Here is a 21,808-nt window from a genome sequence, read left to right on the forward strand (position 1 = left end):
AGGTTTCCTGTTGGGTCCCATAAACCAAACTAAAACCTGGTTAAAATTGGTACCTGTAGATCATTCTACGCAAAAGTTAATCCCGCTTCCTCTGACAATAAACCGGTTTAAAGAAAGAAGAAAATGATTTAAAACAGGTGCACGAATGGTCTGGGTTAAAAAAGGTGTGTCAATTCCTGGCCTAAACTCAAGGAACTGTTAGAATACTGCCATACCGTACTAAAGTTTGATATGATCTCCCCGATGCTAATAAGACATCATATTTTTATGCCCAGTACAGGAATTCTGTGGAAGTTTTTAGCAACTATTTAAAAAAAGTCTCCAGTTTTGTTTAAGCTATAATACAGCCATACATGTCAACTTATATATATATTTATATATTTTTTTCTTTAAAAAAAAAAACTGTCTCTTTACACCTTGTGTCAAAGTGCAGCACTGCTACATTATTGGTTACAGACATCTATGTGCTATAAAAACAGCTTTGGTACAATAACTTATCAAAAAAATAAAGAAAAATTATGTAAAATTCACAGCATAAATGTGAGGCAAAAATAAGCAGTCACATAAAACTCTGCATTTGTTTTTGTCCTTAATGTTCAAGTAGAACAGAAGACATGTTTTGTGCAGAAGTAATGGTGGAGAAACCAAGTGCCAAGAAAACAAAATAATGCAAAATTAAGAAAAAAAAATGAAGTAAAAAAAAAAAAAACAGATAAGAAAAATAAAATAATACAGTAAGCGACACAGGTGTAGTTATTACCATCAAACGCAAACCACTACTTCTGTGACCTTCAACCATTAAGGAAGTCAGCTGTATGACACACGCAAAGTGACCTTGGAAAACTCTACAATTAGTGGGTCACGAAAGTCTATAATTTATTTTTATTATTTAAAGAAAGGCCGCTTGAATTATCCCATTCTGTTTTTTTTATTTATTTATTTTTTCAGCATTAAGGACTGTCTGCAAAAACATGTCCAAAAGTGATTGCATCTGAAACGGCAGGCTCTTCTAACTTAGAGTCCAAAATCCATAAGGCCAAAGGTTCTCCCAAAGACCAACTCTCAGACCTCCCTGGGAATTGGCCAAGACTCACCGCTTGATTGCTTCTCAGTGCACCTTATAAATGACAGGTTTTTTTGTTTTTTCAGATGGAGCTGACTGGTCTTCAGCTGGTAAGACCCACAAATTTCCCAATAAAACTGCTGCTTTTCCTTCCCAGACTGACACTAGGAGACGCTGATATACCGCCACTTTGCATGGTGACTTGTTCAGTGTGACACAAATTAACCGTCTCTTTACAGTGATACCTATATATATTTATTCTTTTGTCGAAGGTCCCTCCTCAATACAGTACTGCATTTTCTGCGCCCATTGATCAATTTTATTTGAAAAGCCCCAAAAAGGACTCGAGAGGGGTGCATTTCTCTGATAATGTTGCTTTCTTTTTTTAATGTTGGCAACTGACTATGTTCAGTATAACTTACTATGGTTAAAATATATAAATATATATATGTATGTACAAATACATATATAATTTTTTTTAATTTTTATAAAATAATTGCGATAAGAGTGTACAGAGTTAAGTGGGAGAAGGGGGAATGGGGTGGGAGGGGGAAGCAAAAGGAGAGGTCATAACCTCAGAGCTATCCAATAAGTTGGGTTTGGACACAGCTCTTTAAAAAAATAAAAAGTTTCAACTTCATTGTCCCTTTGCAATCATTTCAAGTTTAAAAAAATAGTCAGCTTTTCCCTGTTGTAGCGGTTAAGTGTGTTTATCTCCTTCTGATTAAAGCAGCTTTTGCACTTTGTTTTTTTTTTTTTTTCTTCTGTTTTCATTTTTTTTTTTTTTGGAAAAAAACAAACAAAACGCAAAAACAAAACAAAAAGAAAAAAACAAACACCACTTCTGAAAAAAAGAAGGAAATTAAAACAGAACAAAAGAAAAGAAAAAAAAACACACAAGAAACAAACCAAAACTGAATTTAGTCACGAGCTAGCAACAGGACTTTGCTGAACACAAACCCCTGTCATGGGAGATTCTTCTCTATCAATGCCTTGCCTCATTGTCAGATGTCCCTCAGTTACATAGTGGGCAGGGCCTGTGTTTGTAGAATATTGGTACGTTGGATGGCCAGTGATGCCAGTCTCTTGGCGAGGATTTGAATAGACTGTTAAATTAACATCCATAGTTCCATTCTGTCCAAAGTCCAAGGTGTTAGCAGCCATAGGGCGATTTTGGTAGGCCTGATTGCCTTGGTTGCCAGTAGACGAAGAAGATGTTGAGGAAGAAGTAGTTGAGGAAGACAAGGATGTCATGGAGTGGTGGCTGTGACCGACGTCCATAGAATCTTGGGTGGAGGAGCTATTTGACGGCGAGTTGTAGACCCTGGGCCTCGTCCGGCTGCCCAGGGACTGCTGTCCATGGTGGTGGTGATGGTGATGATGGTGGTGGTGAGAGCCATTTCCATGATGATGTAATACATTTTGTGAAGGGGGAACATGAAATGTTGTCTCTTGGACTGGGTGAGTTTCAATGGTAACCTGTGTAGGGGCTTCAGTGACAGTCCATCCCACTGGCGGAGGAAACGGTTGTCGAATCTGAGAATTGAAAAGGAAAACAATAATCACAGATTAATGGTTTTCAGCCATACAGTGTAAAAATGCATTAACCACTTAACGACCAGCCGCCGTTCCACCTGTGTTTTCATGGAAACCGTTTCCTGTCAGTTCACGGCAGGGGGGGGGGCTCCGTGAACAGCCTGCGAGCCTCCGATCGCAGCTCGCAGGCTAAATGTAAACACCTGGGGACGTAATCCCCGGTGTTTACATTTTACGGCGCAAAGGAGATCGGCGATCTCCGGCCTCTGATTGGCCGGGGATCGCCGCCCATCTGATAGGCTGAAGCCTATCAGAGGCGGTACAGGACGGTTCGCTGTCCTGTACCGCCTATATTGAGAAAGGGAGGTAGGGAGGGAAGGAGAGAGAGGGGGGGAATATCGCTGCGGAGGGGGGCTTTGAAGCCCCCCCCCCCCCCCCCCCCCGCGCTAGGCACAACTAGGCGGCGATCAGACCTCCCCAACAGGACATCCCCCTAGTGGAAAAAAAGGGGGGGGGGGGAGAAGTCTGATCACCCTGCCTGCCACCTGCACAGATCATACAAAACGCAACGCAAGAGGGTCTGACGGACCAGTCGTTTGAAAAAGTATGGCATGTGTACGCGCCTTTAAAGTGCATCTATACCCATCTAATTCTAAATCTAAATTACATGGGAGATCATTTATAGAAGAGAAAGTGACATGTAAGACTTTTCCTTTGACAATTTAGCACACTTTACAGCTACTGCCATTGCTTATCATTCATAGATCAAAATATTGTTACTGTACTACAGGGGTTAAAACAAATTCATTTGAAAACAAGTTACATGTACTCAGGGTGAATTCTTTTTAAGCCACCATGTGATAGATTGCAACACGGCACAATCCCTCTGCAGAGCTTGCAAGCCCGACACTATACATTTTCTTTATTACAGATCCTCTTTAGGGTGTGATCATCTTAAAGTCTCTCAGATTGTTATCTAGCCCAAAAGATTGTAGTTTTTTTGCCTAAAACAATCCACTATTTGTATAGCCAAAATAGAATCCAATGCATTTGACCCTGTTCTAAGGGATTGCCATTAGTGGTGATGTTGGATCTATCCCCTTTAGGCCTCTTGCACACTGCATGCATTTCAGATTCCGATTCCGCTTTTTAATCTGTTTTTACATCCGATTCCGATTCAGATTTTTAATCTTAACTGCATGCTGCGTTTTTTGATCCGTTTTTCTGTTGAATGTATTCAAGGAAAATCGGAAACGGAATCGGAAAACGGATTTGCAGTGTGCAGGGAGCCTTAGATTGTAAGCTCGCAAGGGCAGGGCTCTCTCCCCCTTTTGTGTCTTGGTAACCATTATACATTTTATTCATCATGTTAATTTTATCACTGTCATTACCAATTCTATAATTTGTATTTTGCATCATTTTTTGTATTTTGTCACCAATTATGTATCTTGTATATTGGTGTACACCATTGTCTGTATTATTATGTACCCCATGTTTGTTTCTTACTTTGTACAGCGCCACGGAATAGGTTGGCGCTTTATAAATCAATAATAATAATAATAATAATAATAATTCGACCTATTATGCTTTCCTCCACTCAAAAATCAGTAAATGCGGCTTCTCCTTTTGCCTCTATTATATAGTACATGTTGCTCATCAGAACCATTTGTGCATGTACAGACAAGGAAGTTATAATACAGATGCAAGCTGCCCACCAAGTTGGGATTTCGAAGACAGAGGAAATCTATTATTCATGTGTGTCAGGAGGGAGTCTCCCTTTGTCAAAAGTTCTTCCCCTCGACTACTCAAGGCCTCTAAATGTCCGTTACTGTGATGGGTGGGTTCAATAACCTGCAGGCATGCTCAGTTGCTTTAAAGTGAAGCCAAAACAAACAGGACAAAACAAGTTTCACTTACATAGGGCTTCTGGCGGCCCCCTGTAGACGTTCTGTGCCTGCGCAGTCTCTCACCGATGCGCCGGTCCCCCGCCACAGCTAAGTTTCGTTTTCCTCCAACTGCCAGTCGATGGCCACTGCACGGCCCTGGCCCCACGCGTCCTCGATCGCGCTCCCATTGGCGTGGCAGTCCTACGCATGCGCAGTACGCGTACGTAGTTACGTATGTATGCGTGAGTACATAAGTACTGCACATGCGGAGGACTGCCACTGCAATGGGAGCACGATCGAGGATGCGTGTGGCCAAGGCCGCACAGTGGCCATTGACTGTCAGTTGGGGGAAAACTAAACTTAGCCGCGGTGGGGGACTGGAGTATCGGCGAGTGACTGCGTGGGCGCAGGACGTCTTCAGGAGGCTGCTAGAAGCCCCAGATAAGTGAAACTCTTTTTGTCCTGCTTGGTTTAGGTCCACTATAAGGTGCATAGAAATGCACAATGTGTTGTCCACCAAAATCGACACCTCAGGCCCCAATGCTATACAGACATGTAACTAGGCCACAGCCAAGCGAAGAATTCTGCACTTTGAAAAAGAAGCGACGACAGAATGATAGAGCTAATTCTGCAGGTGGGGCAAAGATGGGAACAATGGACTGGGCCGCTAATTGGTCAATTCAAATTCTGACATGCCGAATCATTGAGCAACGTCAGGAGACAGCTGTACAAATGCTATATTCTCTGCTCAGATGGCCCCGACCACTCTAGCATGTGTATGAGGCTTTAGCGTAAAAATAGGCACACAAGCTAGATGCCATTCGGCTGAGGCTGCCGTTAAGGACGGTCTTGGCCACAAATCTAGCGTGTGTACAAGTGTCCACTGACATAGATCTGGAACACAAGATCTTCAGCAACAGCGAGGCCATGGGGTAGTGCAGCATACTGATTGTAGGAAGGATAAATGAAATGTTATAAAAGATTCTAGGATGTTCTCTTGCTAGTCTGATAGGTATGGAATGTTGGACCTACAGTGGGAACCTGCGGTAGCAACTTACCTGAGGACTGTGTGCCTCACAGTCCATAGCTTGAACAGCAGCAGTAAAGTGTCCTCCACTGTGTCTGTGTTGATGAGTTGGATCAGACCTTGCTCTTCCACTATTACTCGTTCCAGAGGAGCCACCTAATGGTTAGTGAGAGAAAAAGCAACGTTGCCAAGACTTCATTATTAAATATAATAAATCTGGGTTTCATTACTTTGATACTTTTGCCCCTCAAACTTTCATCAACTTTTGCCCCCTCAGATCCTGGACAAAGCAGACTGTAGTGTAGACAATAAAATGACGTGTTGTTCAGATGTGTTACCTGAACGGCCACAACATTTTTCCAGCTCTGAAATAACAGAGGCAAGCGACCAGAGTAGACTGTACCCACAAGCATTTCCAGATCCCCTGTGACCCATCTACAGTATACATCCACTAAAGCCAGCGCTACATTTTCCAACTACTGGAAACCAGAGATGGACAATGTGACATCATTTTGTCTAGCATTTAGATTTTGAAGCTCTCAAGTCTTGCAGACCCCAGCCATTTACTGAAGAAGCAGTCCTTGTTTTTGTGCAATAAAACAGGTTACTGCATGCTGCATTTTTTCAGCGTTTTTCTTTTGATAGCATCCAGAGAAAATTGGAATCGTAAATCGGATTTGCAGTGTGCAGGCAGCCTCAAAATGTTGAAATGTTCATCTGATATGATCACGTTATTTTTTTTTTTTCTGGGGGTGGGGGTTTACTTACAGGGGACTTAAAGTGAACCTTAAGTCAAAAATAAAAAATGACTTTTACTCATCGGGGGAGGGGGTTCCTTTAAAACAATACCAGTTGCCTGGCAGTCCTCCTGATATCTTTAGCTGCAATAGTGGCTGAATCACAAACCTGAAACAAACATACAGCTAATCCAGTCAGACTTCAGTCAGAGCACCTGAACTGCATGCTTGTTCAGGGGCTGTGGCTGAAAGTATTAGAGACCTGATCAGCAGGAGAGTCGGGCAACTGGTATTATTGTAAAAGGAAAACTCCATATCCTTCTCAGTGTAGGTTCCCTTTAATAACATGATGGGAGCAGAATATCCGAGGAGCTAGGAGTAAGAAACCAGACCAAAAATCTATCAGTATAGGTATGTGGCTGCTTCACTACCACTGAAATGTGCTAAAATAGATTAGTGACCCGTCATGGTACACAATGTTTTTCTTACTTGCCTAGACTTATGCTTTACGGTCCTGCACATGGCTTTCATTGGATCCATAAGGTAAAGTTTATATGTAAATCCTGACTGGTGTTTAAAACCCACAGATCTGCCACCCAACCAATCCATGGTTAAAAGCATACACCTCTATACAGGAGGTAAAGATGTGTAAATAAATGTATTTTGGGGATGTGGAGGAGGGAGTAAAAACACAGTTCTTACCCCACTGTAAAAGTCTATACTTGCAGTGAGCATGTATACAAGTTAATGCATGCCGGACAATTGCAGCCTGAAGCAATCTTTGGCGATAGCTTCAGGAGGCAGTTTACACAGCTATAGTTTGGTAGAAGGTGGAAAAGCCCACTCTGTCCTATAGAGAGTGGAGTAAAATAAGCAAGTGTCAAGGTTGGCCAAGGATTTTCAAGCTTCGCTGACCGCTGAAAGGGAGAGGTGGGGAGCGGTTATCCATCGTTTCAGGCAATTTATATATAGTATTTGGATGTACCTTTCCGAATGTCATGTGCAATTTATGCAAGCTTCTGAATTTAAAGCTAAAAACATGAGAAAAACTCATAAAGATAGACATTTCAGTTACCGTACTTTAAAGAAAACCTGTAACAAAAAAAGCTCCCCTGGGGGGTACTCACCTAGGGTGGGGGAAGCCTCAGGATCCTATCAAGGCATCCCCTGTCCTCCTGTGTCCCACGGCGGTCTTGCTGTGCCCCTCCGAACAGCGGGGATGTAAATACTTACCTTCCCGGCTCCAGCGCAGGCGCAGTATTGGCTCTGTGCTCGGAGATAGACGGAAATAGCCGATCGCTGTTGGCCTAATCTCCTGCGCCTGCGTAGTAGTGCGGACCCAACAGAGATCAGCTATTTCCGCCTATCTCCGTGCTGAGAGCAGCAACAGCGCCCCCGCTGGAGCCAGGGAAGGTAAATATATCAAGGCTTGTCGAGCCAGGATTGCGGGACGCTTCAGGGGAGTCAGCGCTGGACTGCCTGCAGCTGCAGGGGAGGGGGAAGCCTCATTGGGACCCTGAGGCTTCCCCCTCCCGAGGTGAGTACCCCCCCAGGGCACAACAACATTTGGTGCAGATAAGACAAGTCCAATGATCCTTTGATTACTTTTCACCGTATGCTAGGTACAGGCGATACAATTTTCTGGCAGATATACCTGCCAGATCGATTTTTTTCAACATTTCCGACCTGAATTTCGATCAATTTTCCGCTCGATTTCCATAGAAGTGAATGAAAATGGATCAGAAAATAGATCGAAATTCAGATCGGACGTGTTGTGAAAAATCGATTGGGCAGGCATATCTATCAGAAAATTGTATCGTCTGTACCTAGAGTTAGATGTATCAAATACAAAAAGGCTTCACACGTTCCACACACTATACAATCCAGCTCTATAGACTGTGACCGAAAACAACCTGATAATGGACTATTAAATGGCAGGAGATGGGGCTTTTATCCTTGTCTGGAAAGTCAAGGCATTCAGAAGAACACAGAGGGGATGGAAGGTCTCGCTTACCAAGAAAGGTTAGATAAACTGGGTTTATTTAGTCTAGAGAAAAGACGCCTTAGAGGGGATCTAATTAACATGTATAAATACATCAGAGGGCAATATAATAGCTTGGCGGATGAGCTTTTTGTCCCTAGGTCTTCTCAAAGGACTAGAGGACATGATCTGCGCATGGAGGAAAGACGTTTTAGCCATTTATTTAGGAAAGGGTTCTTTACAGTAAGAGTGATTCAGATGTGGAATGCATTGCCACAGGAAGTAGTTATGGCAAACGCTATACCTGCATTTAAAGGGGGCTTAGATGCTTTCCTTGCGTTGAAAGACATCCATGGCTACAATTACTAGGTAATGCCTAATGATGTTGATCCAGGGATTTTATCTGATTGCCATCTGGAGTCAGGAAGGAATTTTGTTCCCTTTTGGGGCTAATTGGACCATGCCTTGTAAGGGTTTTTCGCCTTCCTCTGGATCAACAGGGATATGTGAGAGAGCAGGCTGGTGTTGTACTTTGTTCTCTGGTTGAACTCGATGGACTTATGTCTTTTTTCAACCCAAATAACTATGTAACAGAGGAGGCTAAAAATGCAGGGAAAGAAAAAAAAAAATCAATGAAAAAACTATTGCTGGCACCTGAAGGCATTAGGATTGCCTCACTCAATACAGAACATACAGTTCTCTTAGGCTGAACAGTATGGAAATAGGGATGTATTTACTCATATGAAAATTAGTGATGCCTCAGGTAGAGCCTGCCAGCACTGCAGACCAAGTTACTGCACATTTGTTTGTTAAAACTGGCCAATGGACACCAATTTTGCTCCATTATGTTGTCCTTCAACTTTCCCCTGTCCAACAGGCACCAATCTGTTTTTTGTTGGTTTTTTTTTTTAAGAAAAACTAGAATGAAAAAAAAACAAACAAAGAAAAACAAAAAAAAAATGCTCTGGGGGATACTCACCTCAGGAGGGGAAAGCCTCTCCTTCCACCGTCCTCCACTGTCCCGGCAATCTAGCGCGAACATCCGCGGGGTAAATAGTTACCTACCGCGATCCTACGCAGGCGCACTAGTGGCTCTATATTCGGGTTAAGGCAGAAATAGATAAACCCAATCAGATCCGCTCTACTGCGCAGGGGCGAGTCCTGGGTGCCTGCGCAGTAGAGTGGATACAATCGGGTTCGGCTATTTACGCCTCAAACCGAACGAAGAGCCGCTAGTGCGCCTGCGTAGGATCGCGGTAGGTAAATATTGCTAGCCCAGCCGCACACTTGTCAGGATTTTTCGAGGGACTTTCAGGGGAGCCAGCGCTGGATTCCCCCAAGCTACAGGGGAGGGCAAAGCCTTCCAAACTCCCATTACGTTTAAAACAAAATTGAGCCTGAAGCATTGCTGTAATGGACAGATAAACCATTACTAGAGATCTATAAAAGTTGATTTCATTCTATATGGATGGCCCTAAAGTCCAACACTTTTTGGGACATTTGACGTTTGTGTTTAAAGAGTAACTTTAACCAAAGATTGAACTTCATCCCAATCAGTAGCTGATGGGGGTGAGGGGTAGTCATCATCTGTGTGGCTGATATTGTGGAGAAACCCCTTCCACAATGTGATGTCAAAACCATGGTCCTGACAGTTTGCGGTCTGTGAACTTATTGCATTGTGGGAAGTAACGGCTTACTACAACTGCCAAACAAGCAGCATCTCCCTCTGTGAACAGAACTCTCAGTAACGAACATTCTGTACAGATCATTGGTAGAACTAAAGAGGTCACCACCAGTGATAAATTTCAGACTGTAAATCAGGGAGAGGAACGATTTTACAATGGGCAAACACTGACTGAATAATCTATAAATCAATACTGTAAAAAAATGAGAAATGTTATTTATCATATTATTTTCACTACAGTTACTCTTTAAGTGCTTTGGCCACCTTCCTGTAGGAGCTCTAGCCATACCTCTTACCAAAGCCACTTGAGGCAGAGCTACAGAACTGGGTTTCTCATACCTGAGCTAGAAGATGTGCTCGAGGTGGTTCCAGATGACTGAGACTGCTCCATAGCTGGACTCGTAGATACACTGTTACTTGTATTTGTACCTTCGTCAGCAGTTTTCTTAAAGAAACTATGTTGCAGAGCATAGTACGGTTGGATCCGCGTTTTGGGATCATAATCTAGCATCCTTAAAATAAGGTCTTTAAACTTTAAGTAGTCCGCTACAGAGTGACCCGATTCCCCCGCTCGTCGACCTCCTGGACCTCCAGTTTCTACTCCAAGTATGTTATGAAGCTTCCGTGTTCCTGGTGGTTTGTATTCCTATGGAGTAAATAAAAAAAAAATAAAAAATTAGTAAATGAAAGCAAACTGACGGTAAGCTTTCCCCCAGCAAGTAAATCTGGAGCAAAAGTGGGGTTGTTGGCCAGAGCAGCTAATAAAAAGCCTTGTTTTAACAGCTAAAACCTGATTGGTTGCTCAGGGATACAAACGGTTTTCAACCAATTGATTCTATATTCTTGCCACAGAAACAATATAAAAAATAAAACTGGGATCATTTAGTTTGCTTATCTCTAATAAAAAAAAAAATTTCTTCTTCTTCTGATTGTCTTGGTTTTTATTTATTGGTTTAAAAACAAATTGGCCTTGTGCCATTGCCCTCAGTAGATGCCCCAACTAGTGGATTTGTATGGATGGGTTGGATATTACTTTTCAGTCTCTTGGGTGTCTTTTCCTAAATCGTACCTTTTTTCCATCTTTGGTCTTCTTTAAGTTCCAAGTGCTGTCTGTCGCTTTCTCAAAGAACTTTCTGGCTTTTGGTGCTTGGTCGAGAATGTGAGCAGGTGGGATTCCCAAAACTTCCACAATTTTATTCATCTGGTCGACCTGTAAAGATAGGTTTATTTATTTAGAGTATTTATAAAGCGCAAACATATTACACAGCGCTGTTCACCAATTAGCCAATTCACTGCGTGCAAAACCTATCATAAATAAATATGTCTGGGGGGTGGAGATGAGAAGAGCGCATACCTATCATATACATTGATAACCTTGAGCATTGAGTGAAAGCAAATTTTGAGAAAATGGTCCTCCAGAAATGCTGTTCCCCATTTTCTCATCTGAAACATTTAGATAGTTTAGGAGTTTTGGGGATCTCTCTAGCCAACCATATAAGGCACAGCAAACCTGAGATTACAGTATTATAGTTCCCCCCCCCCCCCCTCCTCCTAAGGCTGGCACAGCAGATGAGCAGCAGAAAAATATTTAGACAAGTTAACGGTAAGGCCAGGAGCCCACTAGCAGGGCTTGCCTATTGGCAAATCGCAAAAGCCATTTCCAAAATGCTTTAGTGGCCAATGCTTTTATGGAGTCAAGCCCAACATAATGCCTCCTGCCCCAGCACCCCCCCCCCCCCCATTTCCTATTAACCCCAAAATCCCCACGCTGTGAAGTACTAGTTCCTATTCAGTCCTAAATTAAGAAGTTATTTCTGCTTCCCCCCCACCCCTACCACCTTTTGCCCTGAAAACCATTCAAGACTAATATTCCTATACCAGGTCTGAAACCTGCGCCAATACAATCAGAGCCAAGAACACATAGGTGTATAATCTCAGTGCAGGCAGTGGGGTGAGGTGTGTAGTCCCCACCCTGCTGATCTTGGGGTCTGTGTGTTTTTGGTGCAGGGTTTGGGAAACTATTTGATTTGCATGAATAGAGCAGGCACAGAGGAGAGGCACAGTTTCTAGGATTCTGACACCAAGAGATGCTGCTTCGCCACACAACCATCTTAGTAGAGGATGCTCACTTTGTACTACATAATGATAAAAACAAAGCATTTACGCAAGAAAACCCTCACTAGGCGCCTTATTAATGCGGTCAAGGTGCTGATAGCTAGAAGGTGGCAATCTCCTGATCCTCCTGTACTGCAGGACTGGCTTAAAGAAGTGCATAGGATTCAATGTATGGAGGACTGACCTCCAAGTTACATGGGACAGAACAACAGTATTGGAAGACCTGGTTCAGCTGGTTTGAATTCAAGGAATCCTCACAATACTCTAATCTCGTCTCCAACTAGAACACAGGTGTCGAACTCCAGGCCTGGAGGGCCAGATCCATGCCAGTGTTTAGGATGGACTGAGAAAGAGGAATGTTTTCTACGTGGTGTAATACTTAATTCATGCGCCACAGTCCACACAGGTCAATTATAATATTCTACCTCCAGACTCTGGGATCGCTGCAGTGATTTCCAAATTTATAAATACAATATTCAAGTGTGTCTGCTGCGCTCACCAGACTCCGTGACTCACAATTTTAAATCAAAAGTCCACAGCGCTGTATATATCTTACAAAAGTCCTCAAAATTTCATTCAGAAAGTTCCATCCACCATTAGAATTGCCACTGCGGCTCACTGAGAGAATACAGTTGAATCCATCAATCCTAAAAAAATACAAAAATTCTCCACATAGGGTGATACCGTTCAGATCATCAGTAATAGGCAGCACACCACCCAGAAGTGCTCTAGTGAATTGTGAGGGTTGGTGCCATTAATTCATAGACCCACACCCCTTCTCCTAATATGCTCACCAGATTCAGACCACCTCAATTAATGGTGGATCTTAGGCAATGCTCATATCCATGTGTAAATAGTAATGATCCTGTAATAAAAACAAAACTCGACATAGGGTAATACTGTCCACAAAAAGGTATACTCCCCAGTAGTGTCACTCTGTGTAAACCGTGCTCTCATTCCATGCCGTGGGGGTCCCACTCCCTACACCACAATATGCTCACCAGATGGAGCCCACCTCTGTAGACAGGTGGAAACTGCGCTCAGTAATGCCTTGTGGACACAAACTTTCTCACTCCTGTTCATAAAATGTAACCTCTCCTGAGGTATTTTATTCCATTGAATCTCAGATAAAACAAATAAAAAAGAACATAGTGTAAAACTGTATATGCTTGCCTCTGGGCGCACATAGAACTGCACGTTGCACGTTGCTGGCATACATTTGTCTAGCTGGAGACTGGAGTCTGCTTGAGGAGGAGATCGGTGTGGAGGTAGCGGCGGAGGGGCTCTCGTTTGTGTGGCCCCCATCACAGGGATCACATGACGTCACGCGCGCACCCGGAAGTGAGTGGACCGGCCGGCCACCGTTACTAGCGCGGATTTACAAGCGACCACCCGGCTGGAGGAAGGAATATAGCGGGACGCCGCGGAGTGGGATATCCTCCTACGGTTCAGCGGATGGGCATTGGTCAGAGCGATTTGTGATATGCATGAACTTGTCCTGGACGCGTAAGTGCAGTTCTATGTGCGCCCAGAGGCAAGCATATACAGTTTTACGCTATGTTCTTTTTTATTTGTTTTATCTGAGATTCAATGGAATAAAATACCTCAGGAGAGGTTACATTTTATGAACAGGAGTGAGAAAGTTTGTGTCCACAAGGCATTACTGAGCGCAGTTTCCACCTGTCTACAGAGGTGGGCTCCATCTGGTGAGCATATTGTGGTGTAGGGAGTGGGACCCCCACGGCATGGAATGAGAGCACGGTTTACACAGAGTGACACTACTGGGGAGTATACCTTTTTTGTGGACAGTATTACCCTATGTCGAGTTTTGTTTTTATTACAGGATCATTACTATTTACACATGGATATGAGCATTGCCTAAGATCCACCATTAATTGAGGTGGTCTGAATCTGGTGAGCATATTAGGAGAAGGGGTGTGGGTCTATGAATTAATGGCACCAACCCTCACAATTCACTAGAGCACTTCTGGGTGGTGTGTTGCCTATTACTGATGATCTGAACGGTATCACCCTATGTGGAGAATTTTTGTATTTTTTTAGGATTGATGGATTCAACTGTATTCTCTCAGTGAGCCGCAGTGGCAATTCTAATGGTGGATGGAACTTTCTGAATGAAATTTTGAGGACTTTTGTAAGATATATACAGCGCTGTGGACTTTTGATTTAAAATTGTGAGTCACGGAGTCTGGTGAGCGCAGCAGACACACTTGAATATTTTCTACGTGGTGGACCACACCTTTCCTGATTCAGACACATCAAGTAATTTGAGCTGTGTCAAAAATGTGTGAGGACCTCGGCCCTCGTAGGACCGGACTTTCATCCCTGAACTAGAAAAACCCTGCTGCAGGTATGTGGGAGGGAACTGGGCTAAGCCCGGGCCGGTAGACCACTGGCATTGTGCCGTTTTATATGGATAGCTCTCAGTCTGCACTGTGAATTTGTACCATTCAACTCCACGCTTTTTTTTTTCCTTTCTTCTGCTGGCTCTTAGTCTCTCCGTCTCTTTTTCTATATGTTCTTACTATACCACTGTTATTCAGGGTTTGTTGGGATTTTTCTTATGGTGAGGGTCCAGCTGTGAGCACCTGAACAGGTGTTGGTCTGCCCCGGTTTATTGCAAAATGACAAATACCTCCTCTGCTTCGTATGTGATGTTAGGTTAACAAGTTTTGTTTGACTGTATTCTAACGCTTATGCCACTTTATGAGTCCATCGGGATGAGTTCTATGTTGATGTGTTCCTGTTCATATGTCTCTATTGCATTATCAGTTGGCGCTGGTTGGCTGCCAGACTTATATATGGCTGTTAGTCTTAACAGGACTTATTTTCTGTGTTTGTTCTTTTATGTTTCCCACTCTTTGCACTTGTCTGAAAACTTCTCTTATAAATCTTTAAAAAGACAAAAACAAAACACAAGAACCCAAAGCACTTACTTCATTGGCTCCGCTGAAAAGGGGTTCTCCCGTATGCATTTCTACTAAAATGCAACCAAGGGACCACATGTCAATCGCAAGGTCATAAGGCATTCCTAGTAAAACCTCCGGAGACCGATAGAAGCGAGACTGAATATATTGGTAAATCTGTGCAGGAATAAAAGACATTAGTTAGAAGAGAGGATTTCCATAATATTATAGCAGAAAGCTGCTGATGGCCCATTCCCCACTGCACACTTTGCATGCATTACTTATGTGTAAAGGATGCCCGAGGCAACTTGCTTTATGCAAACAGATAGTAGGAATGTATGTGAAGTTGTTCTCATGCCTGCCCCCCCCCATTCCCTTGTAAAGCGCCCCCCCCCCGGATGTTACGCACTACTGTGCGGTGGTACGTGCCCTTGATTGCGATCCCGTGGCCAGGAGCACTATGCGCACTAACGACTTGTAGTGTGAATGCGCATAATGACTTGGCCATGCAACCTGGATGCTTGGAAGATCAGCAGGGCTGCCAGGCAACTGGTATGGTTTTAAAGGAAATAAATATGGCAGACACCATATCCCTGTCACTTTAGGTGTCTTGTGTGAACTGACTGCTCAAACATGAATAAAAAAAATGTATTAAATACATTTTATCCAAGCAAAAAACAAACAACAAAACAACTACACTTCCCAGTGCTACATGTCACACTCCTAAGGCAACAGAGGGATCACGTTCTGTAGGGCAGCACTTACCCTTTGCCCTAGTTGGCAGGAGCTTCCAAAGTCGACAATCTTAATGGCGCTTCGCTTGGGATTACAAAGCAGGATATTTTCAGGCTTTAGGTCACAGTGAATGATACTCAGTTCAGGAGTGGCCAGGAATAGAAGTGCAGTGCACATCTGCTGTGCAAACTTTCGTGTCAGGTTCAGAGAAACACCCCGGAAGTTGGTGTTCCGCAGTAAGTCGTACAGGTTGTAGGAGAGCATTTCGAATACGAGGCAGAGGTGGTTTCGGAACATAAAATGGCGCTTTAGATGCACTGAAAAGAAACAATGGAGATAAAAAGACATGAATTTTACTAAATTCCAGTTACATTGACTCATGTGCTTTATCATCTGTAATGCTGTAAATTCAGGTTTTCAAACCCTTTCCTTTTTATCTGATAATTACTAAACACATTACATTCCACTTCCCCAGATACATTGGGATAAAGTAAGCATAACCTCACTAGTTTTGCTAAATATAAGGACAATCCTTTCTGGCAGCTTGAGTTATAAAGTCTACTAAGGGATGGCAAGGAAGTGAGGAAGAAAAAATATGGAGTAAAGGAAAGAGTAAGAGAACGCAAAGGGACACAAGCAGAGAAAGTAAGGATAGTCGCCTAAGGATTATTAGGCAAGGTGAGCCAGGGGCCCTGAGGGCAAAAATACTGTACTTTCTAAAGGGCTTCAACAAGTCTATGGAAATGTTAAAGTTTCCTTACCGCACAGCTCTGCTTGATTTGTAATAAATGTGTCTCTAAACACACGTCTTAATAACGTGGTCAGAAGGACAATGAGTAGGGTAAGCAAAATTGTATCAAGTGTGCTGCACAATAAAACTACAACCAAATATATTTTTGAGAAGGGATCTACTTTAGGAATTTGCGCCTTCTCTGCGTCATCGGAAAGCTTTTGAAGCATTCACATTTTCGAGTGCTTCCGAAGACAGGCACACATCTGCACCGTGTACAGGCGCAATACGGATCTGCTCATCTTTGGAAGTACATGGCTTCTGAAGTCTTCCTAGCAGGTCGCGAAGGGGCACATTTTGAGAAGTGGGACTACGAGGGAACAAGGAGATAGGGATGGGAACAGGAGTATCTAAGTTTTGTGTTTTTCCCTCAGTTCAAGGTTGCTTTAAGGTAAGGGCCCTTTTACACTTAATGCGTTCGTACACGTTAGTGTGAGTTGGTACGTGTTTTTTTCCATACCAGTGCATTGTAAAAAAAGAAATTTAAAAAAAAAACAGATTTCAATTTTAATGTGTATAGTGTGAACTGTGTCATAGGAAAACATGGGCATTACTTTGAAAATTCAGTTTTCTTTCATTTATAACAGAGCAACTGATTAAAGTACCCCTTACTCTCTTTCCCCCTCCCCTTAAACTTTGAATATTTTATTGCTGGTGCTGCAACTAGCACACAGCACCAGCCTCCCCCTCCTGTGCCCTCTCTTATCCCTGTTCTGCTCAAAGTCTTCGACAGAGGCAGAACGTCGGATATTATCGGGGAGGAAGGGACAGTTCTTCCTCCCCGTTGTGCGTACATAACTCCACCCCCTCCACCTGCCACTTTAGTTCCATATGTGTTTCACTGCACAAAGTGTGGAGGGGAGCTGCGCTGTGTGCGGACTTGTGATAATTGAGATTGGATATTCTTCTGGAAGGGGGAAAATGGTGTTGTGAAAAAGTCACAGTAATAAAATAATTTAAAAGTATATCCAGACCACGTCAGGGGTACAAGTGTAAAAGGGGCCTAGGTACATACAACAAGACCACACAAATACAATACAATATGTCAAAAGTGACAATGGCATGATAAGTAATGCATATTCTTTAGTAAGTGACATGCAATTTCACTGGCACCAGATCAGCATCTAATTCTGTCAGGATGGTGCTAGAAACATTTTCCACTAGCAGAAGGGAGGCATGCTCACCAATATAGTATTTCATCTCCGTGTCATGTTTGTTCATCAGCTCTAGAAGTCGCACTTCGATCTGCGCTTGATTTAGGAAAGCCTTCTTGTTCTTTATAATCTTAATGGCCACCCACTCCTGCTCCACGCGGTCATATGCCTTCACCACCTAGAATAATTCACAAACATTACACTATCTCTGCTGCACGCAAGTGACTTATGCAAAACCTACCTGAAAACCACAAGTTATCAGAAGTTATTTTAAGCAATAGGAAAAAAAAAACAATGCTTAGAAAATCTGTACAGAAATACAGACTGTATAAGCTATTAATGTTTGTATATGGATCTTACTCTAATGCACAACAAAGTGACATGTGCAATCTAGCCAGTAGAGGGCACTGTTTCTCAAAAAAAAAAAAAAAATCCCAATCACTAGGCAGAAACAGTCAAATATTTCCAGGGCTGCTAGGGCAATGCGTGTTGTGTTGTACATCTTCTCATCTATTATCTCTTGTATTTTCTAACAGCGCTAAATAAATGACAACTTCTAGTGGAATTACAGCAGGAATTTGCTTCTGTGACTCTGCTGTGGATAGCCACAACTACAGACCGACAACAGCCATAAGCATTGCTAGTGGGGTACTAGCGGCTAACAGTCACTGCTATAGAGCAGTGTGGCTGTGAGTTCATGAGGCAGCATTATCTGCTCCTAGTAGCCTTGCTGGTGTACAAATAATTAAGGTGCTGGGAAATTTGGTTCTTGAAGGACTGATTCCTGTATGCGCAGGCCGCTTATGCCAATGGGCACATAATCGCACCAGGTGCGTGGGCGGGCACGCGATTTCAGCTAAATTAACCGGGTTAACAGAGCCGCCAGCAGGACCATGGAGGGGACCAAGAGGGACCTTGCAGGCAACGGGGACTGGAGGAAGCTCCAGGTGAGTCCAGATTCTGTTTATTTTCGGTGTTCAGAGTCCCTTTAAAGGAAAGAAATATTTCAGCCTCCATATCCCTCTCAGTTCAGGTGTGCTTTAACACAAATTGTATGCAGCTTGGAACTGGCCCAACCGAATAATTGTATCAGTTCCAAGGTACATATAACTTGAATTGACTAACTCTACAGCACATCAGCAAAAGGGAAATCTGGAGCAGGGTCCTCACTGTATAACTGATTAAGCTGTACACTGACATTAAAATGTAAACAACTCACACAATCGCACCCGCCAGTCTCCCCCCCTCCATCACATGTGGCTGGATAGTGTACTGGTTATGGGCTCTGCCTTTGACATGGGAGACCAGGGTTTGAATCCTGGCTAGGGTCAGTACCTTTTCAGTAAGAAGTCTTTGGGCAAAACTTCATAACACTGCAGGGTTGCCCCTTGAGCGCTCCCTTAGTGGCTGCAGCTCTTGAGCGCTTTGAGTCCAACAGGAGAAAAGCGCTATACAAATGGTAGGATTATTATTAGGATTATTAACACCTGGTTGGAGTGCAGACTGTAGGTTGTAAATGCTAGTTCTGCACAGAAAACCTCTCCACACGCCACACAAACTGGTTGCTAGGGAAGTTCCTGCACTGCAGTAAGCAATGGCTCTGTGTATCTAAGGTACATGAGGAAAAAATACCTTTCTGCGATAACCTTTATACTCAACAGCAACTCTGGTATCTGCGTAGATTAGAACAACATGTCGCATGAATATTACTGAAGATCCCGAGATGAGAGACATATGGAGGCTGACCTATTTATTTCCTTTTAAACAATGCAAACTGCCTGGCTGTCCTGCCTCTGATACTTTTAGCCATAGACCGTGAACCAAGCATGCGGATTAGAGGTTTCTGACAAAGATCTGACAAGATCAGCTGCATGCTTGTTTCAGGTGTGTGATCCAGACACTACTCCAGCCAAAGAGATCAGTTGGATGCCAGGCAACTGGTATTGTTTAAAAAGAAGTAAATATGGCCATCTCCATATAACGCTTGCTTAGGTTCCCTTTATATACTAAGATGCCACGAGTTTCTTGTATCAGATTTATCTAGTGCTAAGTGGTTTTGGTTTGGTATCAGTCACTGCCTACAGGCATTCTATTTCTCCGAATAGGCAGACAAACCTAGCCATACCTAAACTACTTTGGCCAAGAGATCTACACATCCCTAATAAAGCTTCTGATGCGCTCCTTCCATTGCAAACTTACCTGGAGCTTCTTCTAGCCCCCTGCAGTCATCCTGTGCCCTCGCCACCATTCCACGAAATCAAGTCAGCCGCAGCATCCCCCTCACAGATGGCTAGTCGCAGGGTACTGTGCATGCCAGCCTCCAGGATGTGCGCTCTCTGATCACGCTGGCCGGGAGCATTCTGCGCTATGACAGTAGCGATTTTTACAAACTGCACATGTACAGAATGCTGCCGTGCACAGGAACGCGATGAGATGGCAAGCGGCCTGGGACTGCGCATACAGCTGATCGAAGGCCGATACAAGCTGACCAGAGGATCGCGGAGTGACGGTGCAGGCCCCGAAACACTGCACAGGGCTGAAAGAAGCTCTAGAGAAGTTAAACTGCTTTCGACATTTTACTTCAGTTCAGATTTCCTTTAAATAGAGAAACTGTTCTGCACTTGGGACTGTTAGTTCTTAACACATACAACAGGCTCCCAGACTTGAACATACCCCTTGCAAGACACTTTCAAGGTAAAAAGCCTGTATTTCCCAATCCTAACCCACTGAAAACGGTGAGAAAGAGGGCAGCTGGCAGCATGGGCCTATGTCAGTAACGCAACAGGCCTTCACAAGGCCTAATAACATCCCTATGGTGGCGGCATGGCTTGTTACATGACAGCCTGAAAAGCTACTTCCAGACATCAATCAGCTTCATCATTGCCTCTTCTGTGAGAAAATATCCAACAGACAGGAACTGGAAGCCACAAATCAAAGAAGTGTCAGACCAATATAAAGTCTGAAAGAAGCACAGGTGATCATTAAGATGAAGGCCCCATCACAAAGCCACAGGACATGAAAAGCCAAAAGGTTATGCAGAGGTTTCATTGTCCTCGCAGTACTGCTGACACTGCACTCTATGGGAAGGCTGCCCAAACTGCTGCATGCAGGTATACCTGAGCAAACTGCTGAGCCCACCATAGTGCCTGAACAGTGGGCAGGCAAATGATGTGCCTTTTCTGTATGTGCGTGAAGGAACCAATGCACAGGAGGTTCAAATTCAAACTGCCAAGCAAGAAATCACAGGGAGTGTCTACCTGGCCAAAGGAGCCTTTTCCAATCAAGGAGTCTATCTCATAGCGATCCATCCACTTTTCGCCATTTTTAACGATGTAGTCATAGTTGTCGTCATCATAGCCGTCATTGTAAACCTTTCTCTCCTTCTTGTGACTGGAGTCATCTCCCTGTCCTTGTTGATGCCGCCGCTTCTTTTTTGCATAGTAGACCTGAAGAAGATAACCACACACACACAAGTATTAGGGCTATGTCAAACCCACAGACAACGCAGGAATCAGGGCTAAGCTATACATACACAGAGAAAGCACAACAATAGGGGTTATGTCTCACACACACAAATCAGGGCTATGTGACATGCACATAGAAAATACAAGAATCAGGGTTATGTCACTAGCACAGACACAACAAAGGAATCAGGGCAACGTTTTACACACACAGACTACACAAGAATCGGGACTATGGGACATGCACAGGGACAATACAAGAATCAGGGCTAGGTGACTGACACACACACACACACACACACACACACACACACACACACACACACACACACACACACACACACACACGAATCAGGGCTGTGTGACACACACAAACACAAGAATCAGGGTTACAAACTACACAAGAATCAGGGCTATGCAACATGCACAACTACATCACGCAAACAGAGACAAGGTTCTAGTTGCTACAGTAACTAAAGCAGTAAAACATTTGCAACAGTATTGGACTTCTAAAGGATGAGGGTGGGAACTCAATGGTGGATGACCAAGGTAAGGCAGAGTTATTAAATGCTTTCTTTGCTTCGGTTTTCACAAGGGAAACATCACTGTTGCAAATTACAGATGCAGAAGAGTCTCAATTTTCCAACTGTAATATTAAATACTTAACGCAGGAAGAAGTGAAGGCAAAACTAAATAAATTAAAAATAGACAAAGC

General features: G+C 43.4%; 1 protein-coding gene across 5 annotated transcripts in view; it reads right to left on the reverse strand.

Annotated features, from left to right (window-relative positions):
* Positions 1 to 904: 904 nt before the first annotated feature.
* Positions 905 to 21,808, reverse strand: part of DYRK1A (dual specificity tyrosine phosphorylation regulated kinase 1A) — a 150,825-nt gene continuing 129,921 nt past the window's right edge. For all 5 annotated transcript variants that reach the window (XM_068270417.1, XM_068270420.1, XM_068270418.1 and 2 more), the window contains 8 exons: positions 20,890 to 21,078; positions 17,663 to 17,810; positions 15,719 to 16,005; positions 14,984 to 15,130; positions 10,984 to 11,124; positions 10,254 to 10,560; positions 5,544 to 5,668; positions 905 to 2,599 (listed from right to left, as the gene is read on the reverse strand). In XM_068270417.1, the coding sequence (XP_068126518.1) occupies positions 1,988 to 2,599; positions 5,544 to 5,668; positions 10,254 to 10,560; positions 10,984 to 11,124; positions 14,984 to 15,130; positions 15,719 to 16,005; positions 17,663 to 17,810; positions 20,890 to 21,078 (1,956 nt within the window). In that variant the 3' untranslated portion in view covers positions 905 to 1,987. The remainder of the gene's footprint in view (positions 2,600 to 5,543; positions 5,669 to 10,253; positions 10,561 to 10,983; positions 11,125 to 14,983; positions 15,131 to 15,718; positions 16,006 to 17,662; positions 17,811 to 20,889; positions 21,079 to 21,808) is intronic.

The sequence above is a fragment of the Hyperolius riggenbachi genome, chromosome 2 (genome assembly GCF_040937935.1).
Source record: "Hyperolius riggenbachi isolate aHypRig1 chromosome 2, aHypRig1.pri, whole genome shotgun sequence".
In the NCBI taxonomy this organism is placed as follows: Eukaryota; Metazoa; Chordata; class Amphibia; order Anura; family Hyperoliidae; genus Hyperolius; species Hyperolius riggenbachi.